The 21,203-nt window shown below is 48.6% G+C and overlaps 1 protein-coding gene across 7 annotated transcripts in view; it reads right to left on the minus strand.

Annotated features, from left to right (window-relative positions):
* The window catches only part of USP35 (ubiquitin specific peptidase 35), a gene marked incomplete at its 5' end in the record, with an annotated part of 49,908 nt that overhangs the window by 14,584 nt on the left and 14,121 nt on the right, over positions 1-21,203 (minus strand). For 2 of the 7 annotated variants that reach the window (XM_081197322.1, XM_081197321.1), the window contains 4 exons: positions 74-175; positions 2,017-2,146; positions 5,664-5,799; positions 8,153-8,852. In XM_081197322.1, coding sequence (XP_081053448.1) covers positions 74-175; positions 2,017-2,146; positions 5,664-5,799; positions 8,153-8,834 — 1,050 coding nt within the window. Of the gene's footprint in view, positions 1-73; positions 176-2,016; positions 2,147-5,663; positions 5,800-8,152; positions 8,853-18,778; positions 18,925-20,231; positions 20,623-21,014; positions 21,191-21,203 lie in introns of those variants that run through there. The other 5 variants (XM_081197325.1, XM_081197324.1, XM_081197320.1 and 2 more) reach the window with 5 other exon arrangements.

Raw genomic sequence — 21,203 nt, forward strand, 5'->3', positions numbered from 1 at the left:
CATTCCTGTTCTACCTGGGTCTTAACTGAACGCCTGTACGTTTGAACATGAGCGATGACATGCTTCGCCTTACCAAGTGAAATGCCTCGTGCGAGTGCTGGAAGCTCAACAGCATATAACGCAGGATAGAGAGTTCTCCCTCTCGCAGAATAGGGTACAGCAACTTGGAAAACACCTATTGGAAGAGAGGAGGGGCTCATTATTAACATGGCAGGTGACCAGGACCGCACAACCCAATGGCTCTTGAGTTACACTAAAGTACAGTGGTACCTCAGGTTAAGTACTTAATTCGTTCCGGAGGTCCATTCTTAACCTGAAACTGTTCTTAACCTGAAGCACCACTTTAGCTAATGGGGCCTCCTGCTGCTGCCGCGCAGTTTCTGTTCTCACCCTGAAGCAAAGTTCTTAACCTGAGGTACTATTTCTGGGTTAGCGGAGTCTGTAACCTGAAGCATATGTAACCTGAAGCGTATGTAACCCAAGGTACCACTGTAAAGTAAAGTACCTCTGACAGTTAAGTCCAGTCACAGACGACTCTAGGGTTGCGGCGCTCATCTTGCTTTACAGGCCAAGGGAGCCGGCGTTTGTCCACAGTTTTTCCAGGTCATGTGGCCAGCATGACTAAGCTGCTGCTGGCGCAACAGAACACCGTTTACCTTCCCGCCAGAGCGGTACCTATTTATCTACTTGCACTTTGACGTGCTTTCAAACTGCTAAGTTGGCAGGAGCTGGGACCGAGCAATGGGAGCTCACACCATCGCAGGGATTTCAACCGCCGACCTTCTGATTGGCAAGCTCAAGAGGCTCAGTGGTTTAGACCACAGCGCCACCCACGTCCCCCTGAGTTACACTAGTGGCCAAAATTGTGGAAACATTTTGGGAAAAGTGTATTTCTGAGGTTTGATGGCTCAGAACACCACTTTTTTTGGAGCAATACCATAAAATTACCATATTTTTCGCCCTATAGGACGCACTTTTTCCCCTCCAAAAATGAAGGGGAAATGTGTGTGCGTCCTATGGGGCGAATGCAGGCTTTCCGACCCCTCTCGCTCTCCAGGCTTCAGGAAGCTTTCCGCAAGCCGTGGGAGAGCTGTGCGAAGTCGCGGAGAGCTTGCCTGCACCCAGAAGCTTGGGGCGCGCTGAGCTCAGCGCTCCCCCAGGCTTCAGGCTTAGCGCAGCTCTCCGCTAGCCCACGGCTAGCGGATAGCAGCCTGTTCTGGGGGCTGGGGTCGGAGGAAGCTCGGGCTTCCCCCGCCCCAGCCCCGCACCTGGGGGGGGATAATTTTTTTCTTTATTTCCCCCCCCAAAAAACTAGGTGCGCCCTATGGGCCGGTGCGCCCTATGGGGCGAAAAATACGGTATATATCAATGGAAAGCTAATTTAATGAAGAATGAAGAATGTAATGCCACAAAGTCTGTTCAATTATCTGTATGCTCTCAAAAGTTATAGCCAAATAACCAGAAAAAGGAAGCACAACTTGCTTAGGTTGATATGCATTCATTTGAATGTAGCCATGCGTGTTTAGAGAGTCAATTAGGTGTTATGAGCCATCAAACCTCAGAAATACACTTTTCCCAAAAGGTTTCCACAATTTTGGCCATTAGCGTATATTGTTGTTGTTGACATCCTTCTGTCTCGAGAGACAATGGGGTCAAACCTCTGCGAAGAATGTTGGGCTTTGGTTTAAATCAGCAAGGAACATCCCTGTCTGCCCCAGTCAACATGTGCCATGGGTATTGTGTGGGGACGCACAACTGTTGATTATTTCCAAATGTTTCCCCTCTGACATAAGCCATTTAAGCCTTTATAAGTTAAAAAACAGCCCCTTGAATTATTTCTGGAAGATAATAGCATGGCAGCGCTGAACAATGAATGACTCAAACACACGTGCCAGAAATTGAGTTATGTTTCTATAATTCCCAAATGGGCTCCCCGAGGGCAGACAAAACTTCCCCACCAGTGCTAAATGCACGTTAGTCCCTTGTATGCAGGCTTATGCGAAGAAGCAAACTGACCCTCTCAATTTTGGACAGCGTGATTTCAATCAAGATACTGAACTTCTTCACCGCAGCCAAACCCTTCAGCAACGCTATGATCCATTTGTCGATGTTCTTCCCCAGAGGCCAAGACACCCATTCAATCATCCTGCAAAGATAAAGAGGGAAGCAGGTACCGCAAGATAGGATACGCAGAATAACTTTGCAAGGTGCAAGCCCGGTCCAGACGAACCTGATTTCTAAATGCCAGGTTCAGGAAATGCAATCCTATTCGTTCCTACTCAGAATTTAAGTCCCGTTGCTCTCAACGTGGCTTCCTCTAAGGCAGAGTCTCCCAAACTTGGGTCTCCGGCTGTTTTGGGACTACAACTCCCATCACCTGCAGCTAGCAGGACCCAGGGGTCAGGGACGATGGGATTTGTAGTCCAAAAACAGCCGGAGACCCAAGTTTGGGAAACCCTGTGTGGCGTTTGCCTCCTAGGATGGGTCATACGGAAAGGGTTAAATGAGTGTGTGATGTGATTGGCCAGTGGGAATACAAGGGAGGAGTAAAAGTTAGAGTGGGAGGTTTTGAAAGTCAGTTGAGGTTTGGGAGTTGAAGAAGGAAGAGGGAGGATTAGGTGTGGGTTGGGAGAGTTGTATTGTGAGAGAGTGAGAGGAATTGTTAGGGGGAGTGACACCTGGCTTGAGAGCAGTACATGTGAAAAGGATCTAGGAGTCTTGGTTGACCACAAACTTGACATGAGCCAACAGTGTGACGCGGCAGCTAAAAAAGCCAATGCAATTCTGGGCTGCATCAATAGGAGTATAGCATCTAGATCAAGGGAAGTAATAGTGCCACTGTATTCTGCTCTGGTCATACCTCACCTGGAGTACTGTGTCCAGTTCTGGGCACCACAGTTCAAGAAGGACACTGACAAACTGGACCGTGTCCAGAGGAGGGCAACCAAAATGGTTAAAGACCTGGAAACGATGCCTTATGAGGAACGGCTAAGGGAGCTGGGCGTGTTTAGCTTGGAGAAGAGGAGGTTAAGGGGTGATATGATAGCCATGTTCAAATATATAAAAGGATGTCATATAGAGGAGGGAGAAAGGTTGTTTTCTGCTGCTCCAGAGAAGCGGACACGGAGCAATGGATCCAAACTACAAGAAAGAAGATTCCACCTAAACATGAGGAAGAACTTCCTGACAGTAAGAGCTGTTCGACAGTGGAATTTGCTGCCAAGGAGTGTGGTGGAGTCTCCTACTTTGGAGGTCTTTAAGCAGAGGCTTGACAACCATATGTCAGGAGGGCTCTGATGGTGTTTCCTGCTTGGCAGGGGGTTGGACTTGATGGCCCTTGTGGTCTATTCCAACTCTATGATTCTATGATTCTATGATTCTAAGTTTAAAGGACTCTCCCACTGCGTGGAGGCAGGGTTTTCAGTGAATCTTGCCTCATGAGTTTGGGATTCATGACTCATCTTGGAAGTCCAACAGGGGAAATAGCTAAGCGAATTGCCACTATGATTAGCACAACAGCTCAACTAAACTCTGATGGTTTAGTTTAGTGCTAGGGCTGGGCGATACTTTGCTTTCTACATCGTGATGCATCAGCAGAGAGGTAGGGTGATAGCTCAGTCAGTAGAGCATGAGACCCTTAATCTCAGGTGTTATGTACTGAGTTGAATAGGATCCAAAATGCAGCAGTCTGATTGGTCCAAAACAATAGGATTCAGAATGCGGCAGTCTGATTGGTCCACAGGAGCCACCCAATCCAGCTTCAGGTGGAAGTGAATCCGCAACCCGATTGGCCTACAGGTGAATCCCGGAATTAGCCAATCACGTGGGGCCCATTGTGTAAATAATATATATAAAGCAGACATCCTGGGGGAACTTCCATTCCTCCTCACCACTATGAGCTGAATAAAGAGCATGAAATCCACTCTCGACTCCGAGTATATTTCATCAGGGTTGTGGGTTCGAGTCCCACGTTAGGCAAAATCAGCGCTTTTTTCAAAAAAAGTGTTTAGGGTTACTCTCCTTTTGACTCAAGAAAACCACCATTTTATAGTTCTGGCTGGGGCTGATAAGAGCTATAGTTCAAGACACACATACAAGACCTAGAAGAAGAACAGTTGTCTCCAACCTGGTGGGATCTTACTGAACTACAACTCCCAACATCTCTGACTACAGGTCAAAAGGGCTAGGGGGCTATCCCTCTGTGCCTTCTGGCTACTGCCTTCCTGCATCTGTCCGGCTGCTAGGAAACAACCATTTGCCAGGAACGGGTCGCTTGCTGCGTTGACGTCATTTGGAGGGCTGCCCAGAGCCTGCGCAGTCTACGCAGGAGGAGGCAAGTGCCTGGAAAGGAGCCCCAGATGCAAGGACGATCTGGCAGGCGCTATCTGGCCTGTCGGCTGGCTCTCAAAGCCTCCTGCAAACCAGCCCTCGCGTGAGCCTAATTGCATTTCGTGGGCTCTGCTTCATGTCTCTCCCAATTCTGCCCCAGCGCGGGGGCTGTTTTAAAAAGGGAAAGGGAGGCCATCGATCTTCCAAGGGCTAATTATAGAAGCCAGAGGGCTTTAGTAGCATCTGCCATTAGCTGCCCAGGGAAAGAAGAAGGAGAAAGAACAATAATTGAACCAAGTTGAGAGGTTGTGTGTGTTCTCTGCAGCACTTTTAGCTTTGCAGGACACAGCAAAACAAAGAATCGTGTGTTCCCAGAAAAGAACCGGGAGGAAGAGGAGGACTCCTATTAAGTAGTGGGTTGACATAGCAGCCGGCACAGCGATTTCTTCAAGTAGCTCTTTTATTAAGATAAGCTGGAATAGAACTGACTGCGAACAGCTCAGCCGGCCTGTATTTATAGGCAGCCGGCTGTCAACATTGTAACCGCAACAGCTCAGAGTTCCCGCCTAAACTAACTGCCGCGGACCTGAGTGAAAACTACCTACAGACCTGAGTGAAAACTATATACAGTATCCCCCTGTTGGCCCAGGGTGAACTACACTACATAACAACTCCTGTCCTGAGAAAACCAAGAGCATTATGAGTAGAGATGGGTGCATCTACCGTATTTTTCGCTCTATAAGATGCACCAGACCACAAGACGCACCTAGTTTTTGGAGGAGGAAAACAAGAAAAAATATATTCTGAATCCCAGAAGCCAGAACAGCAAGAGGGATCTCTGCGCAGCGAAAGCAACGATCCCTCTTGCTGTTCTGGCTTCTGGGATAGCTGCACAGCCTGCATTCGCTCCATAAGACGCACACACATTACCCCTTACTTTTTAGGAGGGAAAAAGTGCATATAATAGAGCGAAAAATACGGTATTTCCCAAATCCGTGCCATTTTTGCATGTGTTCAGCCACAAACCCATCCCACCCGGTTCTCACAATCTATTGTTTTGAAAAGAAATCTGCAGGAGAATATGCATAGAAATACATATTTATAAACGCTTTAGTGACTTCTGTCTGTTGGGACTGGTGGGGTGAAGGCAGGCTGGCCTAAACACAAACACACACAGAATTCTACAAGGGGTAACCACTGGCCTTATCCTTGCAGGTCCCTCTTCTGTTCCTTTGCACACACCACAAGAAAAGTATTATTAGTACCATTTGTGAAAGCAACCCACCCCTGCATGTACTCTCTGGGGAACACTTCTCTCCCTGGGCGTTCCTTACCTGCCAATTGCCATCATCATCTGTACATCCGTTATGCTGTCGTCGTTGGTGAGGTTTCTAAGGATGCCATCCATGAGTTCTAGGGGAACGTACTGGACCACGCTGGCTAAGGCAATCGATGGTGGGTCCTGCTCATCTACAAGACCGTCGAAGGCAGAGGCGGTCCAAAAAACAAGTGGCATCAAGAATTAAGACAGTGTACTTCGCAGGTAAAGGTAAAGGGACCCCTGACCATTAGGTCCAGTCGCGGACGACTCTGGGGTTGCAGCGCTGTGTGTTTCTACCTATCCAGAGACTTCCAGGCAACTCACAAATCAAACAAACACACACACACACACACACACACACACACGCACACACACACACCAGAAAAGGGAAACAGAGGCCAGGGCAAACCTAAATGAGCATACCAGTCTGGATAGTTGGCCTTGGTGAAGATTTGACGTTTTCATCCCCAAAACGTTTTTGATTTGAGTTTCTACTGAAATGAGGCTACATTTTAATGTTGTATTTTAATCTTGTTTTTAAGTTGTATTTTAACCAATTGTTTTTATACCTGGTATTAGCCGCCCTGAGCCCAGTCTTGGCTGGGGAGGGCGGGGTATAAATAACATTTATTATTTATTATTATTATTATTATTATTATTATATCTGAAACGTGTATGGCTCCGCTAGTTATACTGAGAGACAATGGAGTGTGCCTCCGGGGGTGAGGTCAAACTGGGACACAAGCCTGGGCAGTGTGTGTGTGGAAGTCCTGTGCTGCCCAGGGGACAAGACCCAACTCTCAGCCTTGCTGATGGGGTCCAAAGGAAACCAGAGCAATGAGCTTGGCACCAGCTTGGTGCCGGAAGGAGGAGTACAAGGCGCCATCCGACCGTATTAAGAGACTCCACTTTGGATTTGTGTAGGGCTTATTCCAGGCATAGGCAAACTCGGCCCTGCAGATGTTTTGGGACTACAACTCCCATCATCCCTAGCTAACAGTACCAGTGGTCAGGGATGATGGGAGTTGTAGTCCCAAAACATCTGGAGGGTCCAGTTTGCCTATGCCTGGTTTATTCCTTAGCCAAATATATCCCACAAGGCAGCCGGGGTTTAGGATCGGCGTTTTCCTTCTCCTAGGTGGGCTCCCTTCCCCGGTAGACAAGCCCCATCTGCCCCTCACTTCCCTCTGCAGTACGTGCAGAAATCGCCTTCTTGACCATTGGACCCACTCTTGGTCTTGTCCACTCAATCCACCAGAGCCTGTCTTCTCATGAAGTCCATAACTCACCAAGGGTTTGAGACCCATCGGCTACCCTCACCTGGTTCAGCCAGCCAGCTGAAGCTGTTTCCCAGGTGTGGCCGCTGTCGCACGCTGGCAGCTTCTACAAGCCACAGGTGAGAGGCGAGTGCAGAGTGGGGACCAAAGGTGGACAAACTACCCAAGAAGGAGCACATCATGTCCTCCAACAGAGGTACTAAAGGTAAAGGGACCCCTGACCATTAGGTCCATTCGTGGCCGACTCTGGGGTTGCGGCACTCATCTCGCTTTAATGGCCAAGGGAGCCGGCATACAGCTTCCAGGTCATGTGGCCAGCATGACTAAGCCGCTTCTGGCGAAACCAGAGCAGCACACAGAAAGGCCGTTTAGCCACTTCCACCCTGCAGAGGAGGTGGCGTTGCGGGCTTCAGAGCCCAGGCCCCACACGATTGGGGGAATCCCTGGCCACGTCACCCCCTGGCCAGCCAATCAGCTGGCTCTGGGGGTGTGGCCTGCCCTATTTAAGGCAGGCGCGGTCCCGGGGATCTCCCTCTTTTGCCGCCTACCAGCTGTTCTTGAAGGGCAGTCCGATAAAGGATTCCGGGGGCATGGCCCTGTCCGAAGCCTATGGAGGTGAGGGCCTAAGGCACACCCCCGAGCGGTGACCCCAGGGGAGTTCCTAATTGATGTGCATAAACAGGACTCCCCCTACTGGTGGTTAACCCTTCCCGGACTTCAAGCGGATGGGCTGAAGCCGGATATAGTCAGTTTGGACCAATGCCGAAGCCAATACCACTCATCACCAGTAACCAATAAAGTTGTGGCCTTATTTAGCCCATTAACCTTAATAATTGTGTCATGTGTCTTTATTTCCACTGGGGGCCACGCAAACCTTCCCACCAGAGCGGTACCTATTTATCTACTTGCATTTTGACGTGCTTTCAAACTGCTAGATTGGCAGGAGAAGGACCGAGCAACGGGAGCTCACCCCGTCGCGGGGATTCCAACCGCCAACCTTCCGATCGGCAAGCCCTAGGCTCAGTGGTTTAGACCACAGCGCCACCTGCGTCCATGCAACAGAGGTACTATCCCTCCCCAAACACCCCCATCATCATCTATAATCTAATAATAACAATAATAAAATCAAAACTCTCTGAAAAAATCAACACACACATCACCATAAACCATGATTATCACTAGCACTGATGCTACAAAACATGTTCCGCCCGTGCAGCCCCCTCACCTGTCGAAGAGATGATAGTGAAGAGCTCTTTCAGGGACGGGAGAATGGAAGACACCTGAGTCTTCCAGATCTTCTGCAGCAAGGTGCTGACTTTGATCACCTGGTCCAGGAAGTCGACAATGGCCTCCTCCCTTCCTGAGGCAGGGCGGAACTGCCCGATGCACCTTACAAGCTGCTGGCAAAAGAGGGCCTGGCGCTTGCCCATGGGGATACATTGCGGGTACTGGGTTAAGAGCTTGCTGATTCGGACGCACTGCTTCAGGCCCGGCCTCTCACAGACTTTCCGGAGAACCTCCGTCCTTAACAGGCTGAAGATGTCGTTGGCCGAGGGGCCGTCCGAGACAAAGGGCAGCCCCAGGTGGATATAATCTAGCACGTAAACGCTCCTCTTCCCCAGAGGCCCATAACCCTCTTGCAAGAGGCTCAGGAGGAAACGGGCGTTGAAGAACTCTTCAAAGGCTTCCCGGTGGTAATGGCCGTAGGCTTCCAGGACCTCTTTGCCGACGGACCTCTTGAACTTGGTGTCGCCCACCAGGAATAGCTTGGTCGAAAGCTCCAGCATCAGCCAGCACTGCTCACTGTCCATCGACTGCTTTGAAGCCTCGATGACTCGCCGCACCAGCCCTTGTTTCATGTGGTCAGGGTAGGAGGACATAAGAATGGCTTCAAGAATCTTGTCCATGCTGGCGCACTTCGTGTGCTGAAAGGGAATCAAACAACGACAAGTTTAGTTTACAAGTTTGTTTCTCCCTAGGGCGGAAATAAAATTAGAACGTTTCAGAATGCCGTAGGCCAGAGACTGCCAACCCAGCACCTGTGGGCACTGTTAGAATTCCTGCTCCATGGTTGCAGTCACGGGATTGTTGTCGGTATACATGACGGTATACGTTTTGACTCCACAGAGTGGAAGTGATGGAGACAGGATGTCTGTGTTACTGTGTTCCGTGAAGTAATACTATTGTCCTTTGTTTTTTTCCCTCTTTGCTGTCTGATGCTAGAGAGAGAGGGAGCCATGTTGCAGTGCTCCGTGTGTGTTTATATGTAAATAAAGTAGATTAGCCAAAATGTTAATCTAGCCAGATATCAAAGAGAAGAACAACTACCAGACTTTTAGAAGACATCTGAAGGCAGCCCTCTTTAGGGAAGCTTTTGATGTTTAACAGACTACTGTATTTTAATACTTTGTTGGAAGCTGCCCAGCGTGGCTGGGGAAACCCAGCCTGATGGGCGGGGTATAAATAATAAATTATTGTTGTTGTTGTTGTTGTTGATGATGATGATGATGGCTATCATCTCTCTCTCTCTTCTCACCCTCCTCTTTTCCAGGCTAAACATACCCTTCATTACCGTCTCACCTGTTAGTGATATCATAGCATTCCAGTTGACTCTGGGGAGCCAAGAGAAGTTATCTGCATTTCCCATAATGCCCTTGGCCAATGCTCTATCAGTGGCATTTGTGGGGAAAGTAAATGGCAGCTCCCATATCCATCCCCACAGTGCTGATGAGAGAACTAGGGAAAACAGTAGTTCCTGCTAGGCACTGGCACCAGGGCCAGGCCAAGACACTTTGCTGCCTGAGGCAAGAACAATATGGCACATAACGGAAGCTAACCAGGCAGTCGAACTTTACTTAAAAGTTGAGAGGACAGCACCCTGTTTCGGAGGCCAGCCGGCCACGTGGCACAACACAGTTCTGTCCTTCAAACCCTCTCTGCGTCACTGCCTGTCCCTTGGCACTTGCCGCCTGAGGCAGCTGCCTCACTCTGTCTAACGGCAGGGCCGGCCCAGAGCACCACGGACCTGCTCCCATTCGGCCTGCTAAAACGCCAGCTGCACAGCTATCTCCCGCCCGCCCCCCCATCAAGACCATGAATCCCCAGATGGGCGCTCGTGTTTCAAAGGCAATTACTGGCTCCTCGTTAGGAAAGTCTGGGCTTTCTGCTGATCGCGCACCGTCACTCAGATGAGAGGATAATTCTGCTGCATCATGCAGCATGCGCCGCCCGCCCTTGCCAAAATTCACTAGTGCTCCAGGGCTAGGAATGAAACCATTGTGTTTCTTTCCAATTAAAGTCTGAGGTGGCGGCGGGGGAGGGAAGTGAAAATGGGGAAACTCTTTCATTAATTAGCAACGAAAACAGAAGTGGGGGGAGGTAATTAATCTGCTGAAAACGCTGGGATTTCACTAGAACTACTAGTCAGAACGACGCTTGACAGGGAGTTTGAACTGCGTACAAAAGGCCGAAATATTATTTTTGCCACTGTGAACTTTCCTTTCAGGAAGCCGGTAAATGCGAGGAAGCGTTTTAGGGGAAGGGATGCAGCGCAGCAGCAGAACATCTGCTTTGTATGTCAGAGGTTCCAGGTTCGATTCCCAGCTCCCATCTGAAACCCCGGAAAGCCACTTTCAGTCAAGGTCCATTCACACAGCAGTTTATCCCCCTTTCCTAATGCTTCCCTTGTTGTTGATCTCCACATTCTACCAGAGCTTTAGGAAAAGGTAAAGGGACCCCTGACCATTAGGTCCAGTCGTGACCGACTCTGGGGTTGTGGCGCTCATCTTGCTTTACTGGCCGAGGGAGCTGGCGTAGGGCTTCTGGGTCATGTGGCCAGCATGACTAAGCCGCTTCTGGCGAAGCACAGCAGCGCACGGAAACGCCGTTTACCTTCCCGCCGGAGCAGTACCTATTTATCTACTTGCACTTTGACGTGCTTTCGAACTGCTAGGATGCAGGAGCTGGGACCGAGCAATGGGAGTTCACCCCGTCGCGGGGATTCAAACTGCCGACCTTCTGATCAGCAAGCCCTAGGCTCTGTGGTTTAACCCACAGCGCCACCGGAGCTTTAATAGGATGCAAAAGCCGCTTTTTGGAAAACGGACGGAATACAGAGAATGCTTAGCGCTCATTTCCATAATACAAGGAACAACCATTTTCCACGCATCCAATGCATGCGCAACCGCTAACATGCGCACCGTTTTTTGCCCCAGAAGTGGGCAGGAATGGGGCAGGACTGCCTTACACATGCTCTGCCGATATGCACAATGACCCAGAACAAGATCCCCACGCAAGCAGGGAGTTGCCTGTATTTGATCAGGAAGTTTTTAATGTTTGACGTTTTATTACGTTTTTATACGTGTTGGAAGCCGCCCAGAGTGGCTGGGAAAGCCCAGCCAGATGGGCAGGGAATAAATAAATAAATGAATAAATAAATAAATAAATAAATCATCATCATCATCATCATCATTACAGTGGTACCTCGAGTTAAGAACTTAATTCGTTCTGGAAGTCCATTCTTAACCTGAAACTGTTCTTATCCAGAAGCACCACTTTAGCTAATGGAGCCTCCCGCTGCCGTTGCGCCGCATGATTTCTGTTCTCATCCTGAAGCAAAGTTCTTAACCCGAGGTACTATTTCTGGGTTAGCGGAGTCTGTAATCTGAAGCGTCTGTAACCTGAAGCGTCTGTATCCCGAGGTACCACTGTATACAATTGGATCTACAGTAGTCTGGCAGACGTTTTGGACTATGGGTGGCTTCCTACTCAAGAGTAGGCCACACTGAAATTTCAGTGGGTTAAACTTAGTTGGGTTCCCCTTTCATTGCTGGGCTGATCAGAGTTGTGGTTTGAAACAGATGGAGGGTACATAGTTGGGGATTAGGACCTGAGATAGCCTGGGTTTATGGGGGGCGGGTGCCCATAAAATGAACACATGTACAATGACCCAGCAGTCTTGGAACAAAACACTTCTCTATTTCAACTTAGCTCATCTTTATGACCTGCCATTATCTCAGCCTAAGTATGCTGTTCCTTTAAGCAGAAAAACCCAATAAAATCAAAACATATCCTGAAGACAGGAGTGCTTGCTTCCTTGCTTACATAGTCAATTTTCTGCATGGGGTTGAGGTTGAGGGGGGGTGCGGGTAGAGGAGAGTCTCTTGCTAGCTTTTTCCACCCCCTTCCATCCTGCAGCAGCAAAGAAAAGAGCCAAGAGGAAATTTCAACCTGACCTCCCTGTCCTTCATCCCTTTTCAAAAGGCACCTCCTGCTCTGCCAGCCAAACTATTACATCACTGACTTTCTGCATCGTCAAGATTGCCGGGCAATCTGGACTCACTGAGATCTGCACCTTTGCTAAGCGCCCAATGCTCCCGAGGGAATTAAGGGCAGCGCTGCCGGCTTAAACCCTTGGGCTACTGCAGAGGAGGAAGTGAGAAACAGTGTTCACAAAAGGGCCACATTCCCTTTTGGGCAGCGTTTCGGGGGCCGCAGGTCACTGCTGGGTGGGGCCAGAGGAGAAAGCAGGCAGGGCTACGAATGCGAATTCTGACGCCGTTCAGTAGGCTCGCTTCTACACAAAACGAGATACGGAAGCCAAAAGCACAAGGTGGGGGAAAGGAATGGGGGATTGTCCAACGCACTTCTACACACCTTCAGACAACCCTCTGCAACCTGCATCCAGAAAAACAAGAAGCATCATCAGAGTTCAAGGGGACATTCCAGTCAGGCAAAACCCCTTATGGTGGCTCCAGAGGGTGTGTACCTGGGGAGAGCCCTCAGGGACAGATGGCGAGGTCCAGAGTTTCCTCACCCCTGACCTTGCAAGTTGAAAGTACAGCTATGCAGACATGGTGTCCTTTTTGCCTGGTCAACAATGCTTGCAAATCTGTGGGGTTTTTTAGTGCCCTCTCAAGTGACATGGTCTGGCCACTAAACCTTGGAAACCAGTGTGGGATAAATCATCTTCATATAATCAAGATGCTTAACTCTAATTAATGCATGAAGGGGTTAAGACCATAGAGTAAGCTGTCCTGCCAGGCTTAGCTAGGTCACTCCTCCTACCAATCTCTTTGTTCCCTCTCTTCCACCATGTGAACCCTACCAGTAAGGGGGTCTAACCAAGATGTGCCAAGCTTAGACTGCGTGGCTTAAGCAAGCCATCTTTGTTTTTCTATACAAATCATTTAGAAACATTTACTATTTTACTGCAGGTCTTTTCTTGCTGCTGTATGGGAAATCACATGAATCTGACCTTTGAAGAGTTTGTAAGTAAACCATTTTTCAACTTGTCGAACGTGTGGTCTCTTCCTATGCGAAGAGAAGTGGGGGACTTTGGAAGAAGGGAATATTTTAAAGGTCTCAACAGGCCATATTTGCACACTTTACTTTGCTGCATGTTTTGTGATTTTAATTCTCTGCTGCGGTTCTCTCTTCAAAGAGTACTTGCCCCGAACTTATATCTAGGCATCCAGGGAATTCTATTTTTTATTATTATACCTAGCATTTCCACCCTTTAACCAACAAACAAGTTAAACCAACAACCAGCACATCCCAGAGTGGCCATACATTTGCACTCCAAAAGAGGAAACATCTACAGTAGTCTGTGCTTTTCAAATGTGAAGCTCTGAAAGAAGGTTGCATCCAAAATTTATGATCGGGACTGTGGCATCACCATTTCCCCTAGGCCTTATTCTGTGCCACTAACTGCAAAATGATGCACAAAGCTTTCTCTTCATTACCTATCCTTGCCAAGAAAAGAAAAACCTTTATTAATTTTCTCTCTCTCAATACCCTAGTACAGTGGTGCCTCGCAAGACGAAAAGAATCTGTTCTGTGATTCTCTTCGTCTAGCGGTTTTTTCGTCTTGCGAAGCAAGCCCATTGACGGATTGGCGGATTAGCGCTATTAGCGGCTTTTAGCGGCTTATCCGCTGATCGGATCAGCTGATAAGCGGCTTAGCGGCTTAGAAAAAGGGGGGGAGGGGAAAAAAAACCAGCAGGAACTCGCAAGACATTGTCGTCTTGCGAAGCAAGCCCATAGGAAATTCGTTTTGCGAAGCACCTCCAAAACGGAAAACTCTTTCGTCTAGCGAGTTTTCCGTCTTGCGAGGCATTCGTCTTGCGGGGCACCACTGTATGGGTTGTTAGGGGAAGGGTAGTACCTCTGGTGGGGAACATATTTTGCTCCTTCTGGGTAGTTTGTCCACCTTTGGTCCTCACCTTGCACACAGCTCTCACCTGTGGCTCCTAAAAGCTGCCAGTATGAGACAGCAGCCACACTCTGGAATGGCTTCGACTGGCCAGCTAAAGCAGGTCTCAAACCCTCATTGAGTTAGGGCAGGGGTCAGCAAACTTTTTCAGCAGGGGGGTGGTCCACTGTCCCTCAGACCTTGTGGGGGGGCCGGACTATATTTTGAAGAAAAAAATGAACAAATTCCTATGCCCCACAAATAACCCAGAGATGCATTTTAAATAAAAGCACACATTCTACTCATGTAAAAACACCAGGCAGGCCCCACAAATAACCCAGAGATGCATTTTGAATACAGTGGTACCTCGGGTTACAGACGCTTCAGGTTACAGACTCCGCTAACCCAGAAATAGTACCTCAGGTTAAGAACTTTGCTTAAGGATGAGAACAGAAATTGCGCGGGGGCAGCAGGAGGACCCATTAGCTAAAGTGGTACCTCAGGTTAATAATAGTTTCTTTCAATATATATATATATATATATATATATATGCTTTCGTAGATTTTCACGGGTACAGGAATGCAGGTTTTGGTGTCTTCGGGTATCTTCCCGTGTAAGAGTTGGGGTGTCTAGGCGACGTTTCGACGAGGTCTCACTCGTCATCTTCATTCTCGTAGGTTCTTGTCAGCTGGAAGGTTTCCTCCCCGTAGAGGTGAGATATTTGCTTTCGTAGATTTTCACGGGTACAGGAATGCAGGTTTTGGTGTCTTCGGGTATCTTCCCGTGTAAGAGTTGGGGTGTCTAGGCGACGTTTCGACGAGGTCTCACTCGTCATCTTCATTCTCGTAGGTTCTTGTCAGCTGGAAGGTTTCCTCCCCGTAGAGGTGAGATATTTGCTTTCGTAGATTTTCACGGGTACAGGAATGCAGGTTTTGGTGTCTTCGGGTATCTTCCCGTGTAAGAGTTGGGGTGTCTAGGCGACGTTTCGACGAGGTCTCACTCGTCATCTTCATTCTCGTAGGTTCTTGTCAGCTGGAAGGTTTCCTCCCCGTAGAGGTGAGATATTTGCTTTCGTAGATTTTCACGGGTACAGGAATGCAGGTTTTGGTGTCTTCGGGTATCTTCCCGTGTAAGAGTTGGGGTGTCTAGGCGACGTTTCGACGAGGTCTCACTCGTCATCTTCATTGAACACGTCTTGACACGTCCCGCCTGCCAGACATCTGGAAATTAGCCCTCCCCACAAAAACCGACACCAGAACCAGAGGCACACAGAACGCCATCTCCAATCAACCACACCAGACCCAAACCCAGACCCTCTCCACAGATAAATTACAGATACCATCCAGTAGCCAAACCATAGTGGCACCTCCGGATGCTGCACCCCCCTGCAATCCCTACACAGATCTGGCTGGCACAGGGCACAAAACCACAGCTCGCCCCTATACACGAAGCCAAGCCAGAGCACAACTAAGTGCAGTACAGCCATCTTCTCAGAAAAACTCTTCTCAGAAAAACTCAAAAAAACTCTTCACAAGCTCAAGAGGTCAAGACACGAAAGCTTTAGCAACTAATCCACACCTAATGACCCTCCTAAGTGGTACTCAGAATATCACTCAAGAAATCACTCAAGATATCCCTCAAGTAATTAACGAACAAAAGAAGAAAAGGCACAATAACCTGGGAACTTCCTCTCTGCCCAGAACGTTGGAGGCTATACACCACACCCCCTCAACAGTATTTATAGGAACTCAAACACTGAGATCCTGCTCTGTTCTAGTAACAAGAAGCCGAAAGCACCAGCCTGAAGATGACGAGTGAGACCTCGTCGAAACGTCGCCTAGACACCCCAACTCTTACACGGGAAGATACCCGAAAACACCAAAACCTGCATATATATATATATATATATATATATATATATATATATATATATATATATTATTCATTTTAAAACATTTAAATTGTCATACATTTCACAAATTTTCACCTCTTATAGAATCTTTTGGACTTCCATCAGCCTCTCTGATGATCTCCCATTTTTATAATTTCTCCTGCATTTCTTAGATTCATATTGCCTTAAATTATCATAACAAACATCAACCTTTTCATTCAATAAAGCAATAATTCAAATTATTCCCCTTACAAAACTTCCTGCAAACCTATCAATGTAATCGAATCATCACAATTGCTTTTCAAATAGTCTGTAAATTTACGCCAATCTTCTGTAAATCTCCAGGTTAAGAATAGTTTCAGGTTAAGAACGGACCTCCAGAACGAATTAAGTTCTTAACCCGAGGTACCACTGTAAAAGGACACATTCTAATGTAAAAACATGCTGATTCCCGGACCGTCCGCAAGCCGGATTTAGAAGGTGATTGGGCCGGATCAGGCCCCCGGGCCTTCGTTTGCCTACCCATGAGTTAGGGGTTTCCCTTGCAAGCAAAGACAAGCTCCAGAGGATTGAGCAGGCAAGAACAATAGTGGTTGGGTCGGTCCAACAATCAAGAAGGCAATTTCTGCCTGTGGTGTTGAGGGAAGTGAAGGGCTTGTCAACCTGGGAAGGGAGCCCATCTTTAATAAGGAAAACTCTGGCCCTAAACCTCTGCTGCCTTGTGGGATATCTCTGGGAGAAGAAAAAACTCAGGAGGAACTGCTGCACAAATTCAGAGTGCAGTCTGTAAGACAGTTGAATGGCGCCTTGTACGCCTCCTTCCGGCAACTCCTGCAGCCAAGCTGGTGCCAAATATCTTATGCTGTTAACACATCCATTTGACTTCAGCCCCGAGTCAACATAACAACAACAACAACAACAACAACAACAACAACAACAACAACAACAACAACAACAACAACAACAATTTATTCTGGGCAGCTTCCAACAAAGATTAAAAATACATTAAAATGTCACACATTAAAAACTTCCCTGATGTCTTCTAAATGTCAGGTAGTTGTTTATCTCTTTGACATCTGGTGGGAGGGCGTTCCACAGGGTGGGTGCCACTACCGAGAAGGCCCTCTGCCTGGTTCCCTGTAGCTTTGCTTCTCGCAGTGAGGGAACCGCCAGAAGGCCTTCAGAGCTGGACTTCAGCGTCCGGGCAGAACGATAGGGGTGGAGACGCTGCTTCAGGTCTACTGGGCCAAGCCTATTTAGGTCTTTAAAGGTCAACACCAACACTTTGAATTGTGCTCGGAAACGTACTATTTTAGAACCACAGGATGCATTGTCTCCAACCTTAACTCAAGACAGATCATCCTATGCTTTCAGAATGTTTTACTTCACATTCTGTACAACTTCGTTCCCATTGCATTCCTTGACTACTGCCAACTTGTATTAAGGATTTTAATTTTAAAAAATCAGCAGTCTTCACACAATAAGGTTTTGCAAAAGGCAGACTCTTTCATAATACGCAAAATGACACCCGTTTCCTTTGGGAGAAAGGGCAGGATATAATTGTAATATACGGACAATAAATTAAAATAAAACTGATTTCATATCATAACTCTGAGACAAAGAATTCACGCTAGATCCATTTCCTCCTTTGCATCCTAGAAGCAGTGATGGAGCTTCATGCTCCGGCACCAGGGGGGGAGGGGAGAGCAGGCGGGGGCGGGGCTGGTGCGCATCCCGGGGGCGTGGCACGCACCTGCCATGGCGGGGTGCCCAGTGCGGTGGGGCACCCATGATGGCACCCCACCGGGATCGCACTGCTGGGGGCAGTGCGCTCCCCTCGCACTCCTCTTCCTCCACCAGTGCCTAGAAGGAAGGTTATAATTTGAATCAAAAACTGAAGATCAACAATCCTGTGCATATTTTCTGATTAATGGCATTGGCCCTGTATACCTGAAGGAGCATCTCCACCCACATCGTTCAGCCTGGACACTGAGGTCCAGCTCCGAGGGCCTTCTGGTGGTTCCCTCAATGTGAGAGGTGAGGTTACAGGGAACCAGGCAGAGGGCATTCTCGGTAGTGGCACCTGCCCTGTGGAACACCCTCCCACCAGATGTCAAAGAGAAAAATAACTACCAAACTTTTAGAAGACATGTGAAGGCAGGCCTGTTTAGGGAAGCTTTTAATGTTTGATGTTTTAAATATTTTGTTGGGAGCTGCCCAGAGTGGCTGGGGCAACCCAGTCAGATGGACAAGGTACAAATACAAGAAGAAGGAGGAGGAGGAGGAGGAGGAGAGGAGGAGGAGGAGGAAGAAGAAGAAGAAGAAGAAGAAGAAGAAGAAGAAGAAGAAGAAGAAGAAGAAGAAGTAGTAGTAGTAGAAGTAGTAGTAGTAGTAGTAGTAGTAGTAGTAAAGTCCCACGGTGGTGGGCTTTTCCCTCCCAAGCAAGTCTGCATATGATCACACGTTTTTATTACTGCCATTTCTGAACAATCAATTTGCTTTGCCTCACAAAACCATCATTTTCTTTCATCAAACAGACCTGGAAGAAATCTCTGCGGATTCCACAAACACAAGAAATGAAAAGGAGTGAATATGGAACACTTGCACAACTTGAAATGAATGGATTTTATACCATAATTATAATACACGTCTGGCAAAGAGAAAGTATGCATCATAAAAAAGAGGGCGAGTATTTTGTTCAGTATAAAGCTGAGTACCAGATCTCAGAAATACCATAACCGTCATGCTGAATCGGGTCAAAGTCCTACCGCTCCCAGATTTATGTCTCCGGCAGTGTGCAGTCAAATGACTCAGAGAAGCCTACAAGTCAGGTATAATGGAAATGGCCAGTCTCAGTCCCTCTCTCTCTCTCTTACCCAGCTTGTGCCAAGTAATGACAGGTATACTGAGGCCCCTATTTACAGAAACACAATTTTAGTCAATATGGCCAATAGTCAATGGCAGACCTAGCCTTCATGAAAGCGCCCAAGTCATCTTAATAACAGCCATAACACCTATGCCAAGACAGTCAATAAGTTCAAAGTGTGGTGGCTTCTTTTTGTTGGTGCTCTCCAGATGTTTGGGACTGCAGCTCCAAGCTAGAAGACGCCCAGTGAACTTAAGAAGAGTGGCATAGCGTGGGTTGCTGGTGCCCGGGGCAGGCAAGACACCGATGACACCAGAAGGTACCCACCACTCTGAGCCAAGCGGGGCCATGTCACACAACCCACCCACCCACGCAGGGTGGAGCCTGGCCAGCCAACGCAGCCCTTGGTGGGAGACTCATCCTGACACTCACGAAGAAGAGTGCTGGGCCGGGCTGCGCTGGGTTGCCCACTGTGGGCTTGGGCTGCTCTGCTGCCTTTGCCAGGGTAGAGCGAGGGTCCCCCAAAAGCTAGCGCCTGCCCGGGGGCACCTGGTTGCACCCCCTCAGAATTTTGAACCCAGGGCCATGGCCCCCAGGACCTCCCCGATCCCCTAAACCATGCCACTGCTTGATCAGACCAATGGCCCATCTAATCCAGCCCCCTCGCAGGAGACTTGACTTACAGCTGGTGTTTGTACAGTGGTTAGCATCCCAGAGAGCCCTGGGTTCAAATCCCCACTCTTGTCACATAGCTCACTGCCAATCACATCACTCTCTGCCCAACCAACCCACGAGATTATTGCAAGGATAAAACGTACAGGTGCGCATCTATTTCTTATTGCATCGACACCCTGTCTTTCCTCAAATTTGCTCAAGGCGACATGCCCAATTCACAACTAGCCTGCCAGGTAGGTTAGACAGAGACTGGCCCAAGGGCACGCCCAGGGAGCTTCAAGACTGCGTGGGGATTTGAACCCGTCTCCCAGGTCCTAGTCTGACATTCTAACCACTACACTAGGCTGGAGAACCTTGCACAATACTGTGCGCTCCTTAAAAGAAATGGCAGAACGTAATAAATAAATGCATCTATTTACTGCACCGCAACTGCACTTCTCTGATTGCTCTAATTCTGCAGCCGTTCTTATTACAGAAGTACGTGGTGGTGACAGAATGGAGAGAGCATAAATTTCAGTCTGAGTTAGCAACGAGGCAGCCTCACCACTGGCACTCCCCCTGGACCTCTTCTTGCATCATGTCAATAAGCCTGACAACTTTTTTGTTTTCGCCAAGGGTTTGTTCTGCTGCAGGAACATTCCTCCATCTTTCCACACTTGCTATTCCCTCTGCAGACTCACCTGCCTCGCCAAAACCTGACCATGCGGTTACTTAGTTCACAAGAGGGCGGCACCCCCAGGGAAAAGAACGAGTGACCGGAACAAAAAATCAAGAATGGTGCTCCAAAATCAGTTCCCAAAACCACATCTCGGCCTTGAAAGAGATGACGTTCTTGCATTGCAGGGCGTTGGGTTTGGTGGCCCTTTGGGTCCCTTCCGTCTCTACGATTCTAAGTCATCCTCCAGGAAAAAAAGAGCAGCACTGAGCATGTGCAGAGTGCATCTTAAGCAGCTAGAAGACAACATAGGAAGAGCGCAGCTGCATTAACCCAAAGATCGATGGTTGCTTTCCCTGCCAGACCCCTCAGGAAAGACCACAAAGTGGGGGCAACAGGGCAACTGCCCTCTTCCGTCATTTGCCACCCAGCATCAAGCACTCAGGGATATACTGCCGCTAAACATGGCTAGCAGAACCGCACCTAACCTCCATGAATTCAGCTGCGATCCCTGCATTGCGCGGGGTTGGTCTAGATGACCCGTCGGGTCCCTTTCCAACTCTACGAAGAAAGAAGGGTCAAAAAGAGGGGTCCGCACGGAGATTCTGAGCCGAGGAAGCTCCCCAAACCCGAAGGACCGGATGGGGCCACCCTGCGCCCATTTCCCTGGGAGAAATTTCCCCTCCCGCTTGCAAAACCCAGCAGAGGAGCCTTCCGCACTGCACGCGCGCGTTACCATTGCGCAAAACGGGGAGGCGAGCAAGAGAGCAAGCAAGCGAGGGAGGGAGGGAGGCAGCCGTTCACTTACTTCTCTCTCCAGGTGCAGAAGACGCCTTTGCAAATAATAATAATAATAGCAACGCCCCACTTTTCCTCCAGCGCCCCGCTTGCAAAAAAACAAACCAACCCAGACTTGGTGGTGCAGAGGGAAAGCGCCAGGAGCTGCTTTGCTGCAGCCGGCGCGCATCACCAGGGAACCACCTCCGGCTGCTTTCGG

The sequence above is a fragment of the Podarcis bocagei genome (genome assembly GCF_964188305.1).
Source record: "Podarcis bocagei genome assembly, chromosome: 6".
Lineage (NCBI taxonomy): Eukaryota > Metazoa > Chordata > Lepidosauria > Squamata > Lacertidae > Podarcis > Podarcis bocagei.